The sequence below is a fragment of the Eurypyga helias genome, unplaced genomic scaffold (genome assembly GCF_000690775.1).
Source record: "Eurypyga helias isolate BGI_N326 unplaced genomic scaffold, ASM69077v1 scaffold25740, whole genome shotgun sequence".
Lineage (NCBI taxonomy): Eukaryota > Metazoa > Chordata > Aves > Eurypygiformes > Eurypygidae > Eurypyga > Eurypyga helias.
In genome coordinates, this window is record NW_010226741.1 from 1,743 (window position 1) to 11,871 (window position 10,129).

General features: G+C 55.5%; 1 protein-coding gene across 1 annotated transcript; it reads right to left on the reverse strand.

Annotated features, from left to right (window-relative positions):
• Window positions 1-6,515: 6,515 nt before the first annotated feature.
• Window positions 6,516-10,122, reverse strand: LOC104511648 (immunoglobulin superfamily member 10-like; the record flags this gene model as incomplete). The annotated part of the gene is given in 3 exon segments (XM_010154348.1): window positions 6,516-7,963; window positions 7,966-8,414; window positions 9,395-10,122. Coding segments are annotated over 3 exon segments (2,625 nt in total), but the record flags the coding sequence as incomplete, so codon positions are not given.
• Window positions 10,123-10,129: the final 7 nt, after the last annotated feature.

Genomic DNA, 10,129 nt, shown 5'->3' on the forward strand with positions numbered 1-10,129 from the left:
GGACAGGGCGGGTGTCTGCACTGATGTGGTTTTGGCTGAACAGAGATTTGTGCATGTGCAGAAGTCTGCGTGCTTCGTTCCAGCGTAACTCTTTGGGATTACACGCAGCAGTGCTGACTGAAAACTAATGGTTAATACCCCAAACGAGACAAAAATCCACCCCAGCAGTTATTTCGAGAATTACTGGGGCCGTAGTTACAAAACGGGTGCCAATGCTTTTCTGGCCCTATACATCTCTTTCCTGTCACTGGTAAAATGAGCCCAGACGAGCTGCCCTAAAGCTCTTCTGTGAGGTGAGGTCGTTAAAGTCATCCTCAGGCCTACTCCTGGTGCATCCTCAGGCCTGCTCCTGGGGCATCCTCAGGCCTGCTCCTGGGGCATCCTCAGGCCTGCTCCATGTGCTGCACGAATTAACGACTGTTTGAAGATCCAGTACAGACCCCAGCGCTGTAAGTCCCACTGAGACTCTTTTTCTGGGGCTGTAGAGATGCCAGTTTCCAGTCCCAAAGCAGCAAGCTAAGGCGAATTAACACCTTGAGTGCTGCAGGAATTAATTTTCCTGTTTATGCTTGCTGTGCTGTGTGTTTTTATAAAGGTTACCCCAATTAACATGTCACAGTAGTAATGAATGGCCCTTGCTAACTTGGCAGGCTCCGTGAGAAATCTCCCACTCCCAGCTCCCCTCCTGCCTTGGGTCACGGCACCGGTGACACGCAGCAGCTTCAGGCCTCTCGGGTTTGGGTTGTGCCGCTCACGTACTGGGGAAAAAATGGAGTTTATTGGTTGAAGATCCTTTTAAGTTCAGTCGTTAACCATAAACCAGAGCTGCGTGAAGACAACAGGCAGACCGTCGGGTTTGAGACGTTCCGTTGGGGCAGACTGCAGCCTTTTAGGGCTTATTGTAAGGTTTTACCCAACCGGCGTCACTGCCGAGGAATTTTTATGGACACGTCCACTCAATTTACCGTGTTGCTGTGCTGCTTTCCGGTGCTTGGGAGTCTTTTGAGACACATTTAAGGTTGTTGAGGATAACCAGAAGAAGTTGGCTGTAGAAAAATGAAGCAAATGCAGCAATGCTGCAATGGCCAGCTCTGAGTTTGAAAGCATTAATTAACGTGGTCTGGCAGAGAAACCGAGGCAGCTCGTAAGTTCAGGAGTAAGGGCAAATGAAAGGTGTTTATCTGAGAGCTGTCGAAAGATCGCTTCCACCTATTTTTGAGTTTTTCTTACTAGTGTTTATAGCTGGAGCCAGCTGCAGGTGACCGGCAGACAGCACCTCGGGCACGGAGCAGAGCAACAGGTTTCTGTGCCGTGGCTGCCCGTCCGCAGGACGCCCCGGCCTGCACTTGCCTACCCTCAGCGTTTGCCAGGGGCTGCGAGCCAGCAGGCTCCGCAGTGCGCTTTGGCGAAGGAGTTGGTTTCGGAAAGGGGAAGGACGCTGAAGTCTTGTAAAACACGGAAACTGCCTTCAATAAGCACAAGGCAGCAGCGCGGGGGCGGTTTTCCATGTGAAGAAATGCCTCTTGTGTAGGCAGAGCCTGGGCTCCAGCGGTGTCCGTCCCGGGGAACGGTGAGACGGGCCGGTCAGGCCATCCTGGCTCGGTCGCGTGATGTGCGATGCGCTCGGTGCTCGGACGTGCAGGGAGCTCCTCGATGGAAGTTGTTGCTAGGGGATGGTTTTGTTCAGAGTGACAGCCAGAAGCGTGGAAAGCAAAGCAAGGGTGTAACAGACCTCCTGGGTCAGAGAGGTAGGAATGATGCCCGCTGTCACAGAGACTGGTTGGGGGTGGGGAGCACTGGGACAGGTTCCCAGAGAAGCTGTGGATGCCCCATCCCTGGGAGTGTCCAAGGCCAGGCTGGATGAGGCTGGGAGCAACCTGGGCTGGTGGAAGGTGTCCCTGCCCATGGCAGGGGGTGGCACTGGGGGTCTTTAAGGCCCCTTCCCACTTAAAGCATCCCGCGGGTCTATGAAATAAGACAACGCTGCTTTGATGCAAGTGTAGATGGGGTGCAGGTGTGTGAGTCGGTGAGTTTGTACCCGGGGTACATTCAAAGTGACTGAAGTCCCGATTGAATTCATTAGCAGCAGATTTCTTTGGAAGCTTTTTGTTTCTAATCCCATTGTGCTTAGAGCCATGGGCCAAAAGGGCCTGGTCCCCATCCTTGTGGGGTGACATCAGGGAACCCCTGAGCATCAAGGGTTTTGCTCAGTGAAGGGGCACTGATCCACCTCCCCTTCGCTGAGCTCCGAGCTGAGCGCAGCTACGGCCCCGCAGCAGTCGTGCACCCCCGTGAACGGCCCGTGCTCCGTGCTCATCCTTCGTTTTATCGGATGTGCCGTTGCCCTAGGAAAAATACTTTTTGAGAAGCTTCTTTTGACTGTTGTGCTTCACCCACATGTCAGCGTGTGAAAAAGCTGAAAGGGCTGTTCGTTCTGATTTGCCTGGTCTTTGAACAACGCAGACAGTAACGCTGCTTAGAGTGACCCACAGGATGAAGCCAGAGGTGGAAAAAGCAGAGTCCCTTGTCTGGCTGGACGCAGGTGGTAGCTGTAACAGCTGGAGAAGTGTGAGGTTTCAGGGAACGAAGAGAACAACGTTCTGGAAGATCTCAGTGTGCTCCATGTGTCCTTCCCTTGCAGTTTCCCAGGCCGGGCCTGCAGCAGACACAGCAGCAGCAGCAGACGGCGGCGCTGGTCAGGCAGCTCCAGAAGCAGCTCTCCAGTAAGTCAGAAGGACACCCTCCAACAGCAGAAGGACACGGAGCTGTGGGAGCGAGTCCAGAGGAGGCCCCGGAGATGCTCCGAGGGCTGGAGCCCCTCTGCCCTGGGGACAGACTGGGAGAGTTGGGGGGTTCAGCCTGGAGAAGGGAAGCTCCGGGGAGACCTCAGAGCCCCTTCCAGTGCCTGGGGGGCTACAAGGAAGCTGGGGGGGGCTTTTCCCAAGGGCAGGGAGTGACAGGACAAGGGGTGACGGGTTTAAACGGAAAGAGGGAGATGGAGATGGGACATCAGGAAGGAATTCTTCCCGCAGAGGGTGGGGAGCACTGGGACAGGTTCCCAGAGAAGCTGTGGATGCCCCATCCCTGGGAGTGTCCAAGGCCAGGCTGGATGAGGCTGGGGGCACCCTGGGCTGGTGGACGGTGTCCCTGCTGGTGACCCAGCTGGTGACCCAGCCCAGCAGCGCTGCGATACCGAAATTCCAGTGCTGGTGCATCCCCTGGATTTGTGTCAATCCCCAGAGGAGCCGAGGCACCTGCAGGACCGGGGCTGGTGGCCCGGTCACCGTTTGCTGCGTGTCCCCACTCCCGTTGTGCTGCCGCCGGCGAAGCCCCCGAGGAAGGCAGCCCCCGGCGGGTTGGTGGGCGCCGCGTGTCAGGGCGGGGTGCTCCGCGTTTCGGAGGGGTACAAACGCCTCCCTGTGCTTTACCAACCAGGTAACCAGCCCCAGCAAGGAGTGAACCAGTACGGGCATCCTTCCCACTTCTGAGGCGGCGGCGGAAGGGAGCCCCCCGGTCCCGCTTGCACTGAAGCGCCGAACTCTCGAACTCGATGCACTAGTTCTTGGGAGAAGCAAACGAGTTCCCGTCTTGTTTCAATGATGGTTTTTGTGCTGCCGTTGGTGTGAATATGTAATGAGGTGGGGTTTGGGGGTTTGGGGATTTTTTTTTTGCGTTTAACTAGATTTAAATGTATGGACTTGTGGGCCTATTTGAAGAATGTTATTGCCGATTTTCTGAATTTGGTGCTTTTTAGGTCCTGTTACGTTTAAGGAGGACAGAGAGTGGTGGATTTATTTATTTGTGGCAAACACCTTTTTGGTTTTGTTTCTTTTTTTTTTTTTTTAAAGAACTGCACTGGACCAAACTCCTGAACTGAACGGCACTTCCCATTTTGGCATAAAAGTTAATTTGTTCATTACAATGTTCTTCTCTCTCTTTGTTGGCAGAACAAGCATCGATTTCAATTGTGTTTATTTGACTGTAATTTTCATATGCACTTTATAAAGTTCCTTGCTCAAGGTACCAGTTTTCTCCTTGTGGTCAGAAGGTGCTGAAGTGGGTTTACTGCTTGTACTAGAACTTCTTAAAGTTTATATTTAAAGCCACAGTGTACCGTTAATAAACCTACTAGAAGTAGCAGCGTTTCCTATTTGGTCTCTTTGGTAGAAAGCTCACGGGTGACGGGCTGGAAAGGAGCGCGGCGTAGGAACGGGATCGATCCGCCCACACGGGTTTTGCCTAGGGAGAACTCCAGGTCCTGGGACAGGGAATCTCCGTGTCTCGCTCGATGCCTTCGGTAACAAACCCCGTGGCAGCTTTCACTACATGAAGGGGGGGAAGAGCCACCCAAGTCCTTTCTGCAGCGTCAGCGGTGCCGCAGCCCACAGCTCTTTGTGCGGGAGCCCCCGCAGAGGAGTTACCTGTCACCCGCGGCGTTGCACGGTCAGTGCTTCCCGCTCGGGGCTGAGTCTCCATCGCCGGCTGAGCTTCAGGGGCAGAATGTGTCATCTGTTACCGGCTGCGGGCAGAAACGCACGTAAATTACAAATCCAAAAGCCTACAAGCAGGTCGTTACTGTTCAAACCTGTACAAATATGTCATCATTTCACCTGGATTAGAGTTGAAAAGAAACAGAATAAATTTCTTACCATTTTCTGTCATTTAGGGGCTAGTCCATGGGATTTATGTTTAAAAAAGGGGGTTCATTTGGAAAGTGGAACCTGCAGGGCGTTTAAAATACACGTAGGTCCTTTTTTTATTTCCACTGTTTTGTATTAACTCAATTTGCATGATTTGCCAGGCACAGAGTTTGCAGATGGCGTCAGTCGGGTGTGGAGGGAGAAGACTGCGGCGGCGGCGGAGGCAGCACCGCCCGCTGACGGAACGGTACGGAGACCTCCAGAAAAGCAGCTTGTGATCGGCTTTTAGAAGAGCCGGGTAAGTCTCGCTCATGTAAAAATTATTCCTGTCGGGGTTTTTTAAGGATATTTACGGTTGGAGCTGCTGCTCCATCCACGCCGCGGAAGGAGGGAACACGCCCGCAGGGAACTGCACGTGGCTGACGTCGGGAAACGAGCAGCCCAGCACAAAAGCAGTCCCGGCTGAGGTTGCAGTCTTTCAAAAATACAGGTAAGTAAGTCAAAAGATACTCTCTCTTGGGAAGAGAGTAAGGAGCTCTGAGCTTTGGTTACCGGCTTAATCTTCTAAAGATTCCTCTGACCAGTCCAGCCCGTGATTTGTTAGTGTCAGATGTGTAGGTAACCATCCCCCCCGCTGGAAGGTGGGTTTCCCCCCGGGTACAGAAGGTTGCTGGGGAGGTGGGTTTCCCCCCGGGTCGAGAAGGTTGCTGGGGAGGTGGGTTTCCCCCCGGGTACAGAAGGTTGCTGGGGAGGTGGGTTTCCCCCCGGGTACAGAAGGTTGCTGGGGAGGTGGGTTTCCCCCCGGGTACAGAAGGTTGCTGGGGAGGTGGGTTTCCCCCCGGGTACAGAAGGTTGCTGGGGAGGTGGGTTTCCCCCCGGGTACAGAAGGTTGCTGGGGAGGTGGGTTTCCCCCCGGGTACAGAAGGTTGTTTCTGAGACCCGACTGCATTGAGAAACGAGAATTCTGAAGTTACACGCAAACTGATGCAGTTGTTTCCTGGAGGGACATCTTTCAAACCAGCTTTCAGAAGGTTGCTGGGGAGGTGGGTTTCCCTGGGTACAGGAGGTTGCTCGGGGGAGGGGTGTCCCCCCGGGTACAGAAGGTTGTTTCTGAGACCCGACTGCATTGAGAAACGAGAATTCTGAAGTTACACGCAAACTGATGCAGTTGTTTCCTGGAGGGACATCTTTCAAACCCGCTTTTGTGACACTGGGAAAACGGTGCCAAACTCAGGGTGTGTCTGCGTGCCGTCTGCGTGCTTTTTCTGAACGGCACGAGGCAGAGCTTACGCTCTCGTGTCAAAGTGCCAACAAAGTCGTTCTGTATTTGTCATCCAAAGTCCTGCACAGAGTCAGTGTGGCACAGAGCTTATTCTTAAAAACCACTTCACTGCTTGTTTCACCACTGAATATTTATTAAAAAACCATACTAAATGCTCAAACGTATGAAGAAGGTAATCTGCATGGCAATAAAATCCGCTCCCTGGTTCTCAGTCCTGCTTTACGTGATCCATGCCCTTGCCGGCCAAGGTGGGCGATACTGAACCGATACAGGAAGTCTGTCCTTTACGGAAGAGCTCTGGGTACGTTCCCAGAAAGTCATTTGGTGTTTGCTGTTTGCTGGCAGAGCAGAAGTGCCTTAAGCGTGGTTCATTTTAGACCTGTTCAGCGACTGCAAGAGCCAGTGCTCGGGATTAATGCTGGATCTCGCCGTCCCCGAGCCCTTCCGCTCCTTTCTTGCGCGGTCACTGCGGACGGAATGCCGTAACCATCTTCAGGCACTGACATCCCCGCGGCAGCCCTTGCGGAACCTACCCCGAGACTGAGCTCGGTGCACTGACTTCGGTACCCGTCGTTCCTGCTGCGTTCCGCGCTTCAGATGACGTGAAGGTACGTTACCGCGACATCGCTGCCGAGGCGGTTCTTCGCTGTGCACTTGTAGGCGCCGGAATCCGAGGGTCGGGGGTTCTGGATGAGCAGTGTCCCCGGGGGGCGAAGCCGTTCGCTCCCAGATGCTCGGCCTGGGTTACCTGTGGAGAGTACGGAGCGGTCAGGCAATTCCCAGGTAATCTCTGGGCTTGGCATCCCCAGTGCTGCGCAGTGGAGCTGAACGGCCGCGCCGGGCAGGGTGTGCATGGCCCGCGGGGGTCTGTTGGTGATCCGCGGGGGATACGCCACGATAACGACCGGGATGGTGACGGAGGACTCGCCAGCGCTGTTGTGGGCCTTACAGACGTAATCTCCTCTGTCGTGGATGGTGGCTTCCCGTATCACCAAGGTACCGTTTTCCAGCAGGATGTGTTTCCCGTTGATCTGCGGTCGGTCCAGCACGTAGCCGCCCGGCAGAGTCCACGCTGTACGTGGCTTGGGACTCCCATCAGAGGAGCAGGGAAGTGACAGCGGCTCCCCGCTCACGCCCGTCACTGGCCCCGTCGGGCGAGCGAGAATGCTGGGCTTCTGGCCGACTTCCAGGACGACCAGCTTCTCAATATAGCCGACCTGATTCCTGGCAGCACAGCGATACCTCCCCGCTTTGTCTCCGTCGGGATTATGGATGGTAAGGGTGCCATCGCTTCCCGTGAGAAACTGGGAGGTCCTGATGCCGCTGGAGAACCAGGTGCCGTTAGGCAACATCCAGCTTACGTCAGGCGGGGGGTTTCCATCCACAGAACAATTCAGCGTGGTAGATTTCCCAGGTTTCGCTATTATTTTTTCATTGAATGGGTTTTTAAACATCGGTCGCCTCAGCATTTCCAGCACCTCGAGCTGCACCACCAGCACGCTCTCTCCCCCGTCGTTGCGTGCCACGCAGATGAAGTCTGCTGTGTCCGAAGGCCTTAAGTTCCGAATCTCCAGTGTCCCATTCCTGTGCACCATGATCCTGCTCCCGTAATAGGGAGCTGTTACGAAAATGTTGTCAGGCATGATCCACATAATCTGCGGGGGGGGCGTCCCTTCCGCCCGGCAGTCGATTTGCTTCTTCGAATGCCTCACGGCCGTCACTTTCATGACTGTTCTGTTGGCGTCTAAACCGTTTATGACAGGCGGTTTAGCAACAACGTCCAGCTTGTACAGTTTCGTATCGTCCCCTCCGGGATTGCGAGCAACGCACGTGTACTCCCCGGCATCTGACAGCTTGACGCCCGCGACGGACAGAGACCCGTTGGCGTGCAGGAGGTGTCTGTCTGCCGACGAGGAGATCACGTCGCTGGAAGGCAGCAGCCAGAATATTTTTGGCTTGGGTTCTCCGCCAGCTTCGCAGTCCAGCAGCGCCGTGTCTCCGGCTTGCACTGCACGGCGTGTCTCGTAGCCGTGCTTTATACCACGACGACCGTGAGGCGTACCTTCATTTCGTCTCTCCCCAGCGTGTTTTGGGCGTAGCAGGTGTAATCTCCTCCTTCTGTCACTCCAACTCTGTCCAGATACAGAGTTCCGTTGTCGAAGAGGATGTACCTGCGAGACCGGCGTCCGCTGTCATCCGCCAGCATCGCGTTGTTGATCACCGTCCCATCGGGCAAACTCCAGGATATTTCGGGTGCGGGTGATCCCGAGGCCTTGCAGTCCACCTTGAAATCTTTTCCGTATGGCACCACCTTCTTGAAATACTGTTTCTGGTCGATCCTGGCCGGTTTCATTGCGACGCTGACTTTCATCAGGATCAGGTCATCTCCGATCTTGTTTCTTGCAACACACAAATAGTCACCTGCATCCTTTTCCGTAACTGCCTCGACAGCCAAGGATCCGTTGGGGTACACGCGGATTCGACTTCCCATCCTGTTGTGGGGGAAGAGAGGAAATGAATTACGGCACGAAGCACGGGGGGCGAACAGCGAGCGTGGAAAGCACACCCGCGGCTCTTCCCCGGGCCGGGGGCAGCTCCCGGTGCTGCTGCCCGGCCTGTTGTCCAGAGGGACACTTGGCACCCTGGGATGGCTCCCTGAGCCCTTCCTGCGGCACGACAGGGACCTGGGGCTCCCTCTGCCCAGCTGCTAGTTCTCATGAGCTCCTTAGGAACATCCTGGGCTGGGACTGTCCCTCCCAAAGCGAAGGTGAAGTGTCACCGTGGGAGGGGGCGTGGGAGGGTAGACAGCAGAGACTACAGAGGCCTCTTCCTCCCCAGCCCTGCTTCCCAAATCTCGCACAAACAACTCTTCCTCCTGCGAAAGGGCCAGAACTCAGCCCGTGTGTGACTAACAGCAGCTTCCTGAGTTCAAGTCAGACTCGTCCCTTTTGGCAGGACCTCCCCCACTTCGACAGCTGGTGTGGGCTGTTGTTAGACATACCTGAAGGGGCTCCAGGGAAGCTGGGGGGGACTTTTCCAAGGGCCTGTAGTGACAGGACAAGGGGTAACGGGTTTAAATTGAAAGTGGGAAGGTTTAGATTAGATATCAGGAAGGAATTCTTCCCGCAGAGGGTGGGAGCACTGGGACAGGTTGCTCAGAGAAGCTGTGGATGCCCCATCCCTGGGAGTGTCCAAGGCCAGGCTGGATGAGGCTTTGAGCATCCTGGTCTAGTGGAAGGTGTCCCTGCCCATGGCAGGGGGGTTGGAACTAGATGGTCTTTAAGGTCCCTTCCAACCCAAACCATTCCGTGATACAAGCACGAGCCGTCACCACAGGTATTTCCCCACTCCTAAGCACTAAAAGTGAGTTTAGTTCACGACGTTTCAGTGATGTGACAGTCCCTCACGCCAGCACCAGAGGGGACGGCGTTGGAAGTTTCAAGGAGGTGGGGGAAAGCAAAGCCGCTCCTACCTGTGCCACTGGTCAGCAAGCGCCTTGGAAGGTAACCTCCAGAGGATCCTGGGCTTCGGCTCCCCGGTCGCTGTGCAGTTCAGAAGCAACTGATCCCCAAAATTCAGCCGAGTCATTTCTGGAGAGGCGGTAACTATTTTCGGGAGCGTGTCTCTGTGTTCCACCACGAGGCTGACCACCCGCCTTTCCGAGCCCGTCGAGCTTGTGGCTATGCACTCGTAGTTCCCGCTGTCGGAAGGAGCGGCGTTGCGGAGGCGGAGGGTGCCGTTGGGGAACAGGAACAGCTTTGCCTTCACCAGCTGCAGCGGTTTCACCACGGTGCCATCGAAGAGGACCCAGTGAACGGTGGGCTGAGGCTTCCCTTCCACGGTGCAAGGCAGCTGGAGGTCCTCCCCCATCCCTCCTTCCACACGCTGTCTCTTCTCTTCCCGAATAGCGGGAGGAGGCGCAATGACCTGCAGTCTCACGGCCCGTGTGGCAGTGCCCGCTGGGTTCTTGGCTACGCACGTGTAGAGGCCCCTGTCGTACACCGTCACCTCCTCGATGAGTAACGTGCCGTCCGGCTCCACGTGAGCTTTGCTATTCCCCGGGGAAGAGCTGGAGACACGCGTCTCATTTGCTAGAACCCACCAGACGGAGGGAGGGGGCCTGCCCTCCGCTTGGCACTTCACTGCCACCGGCTTTCCGGAGTGGGCGGTGAGGAGCTGCCACGTGCCGCCGGCGATGCGGGGCGCG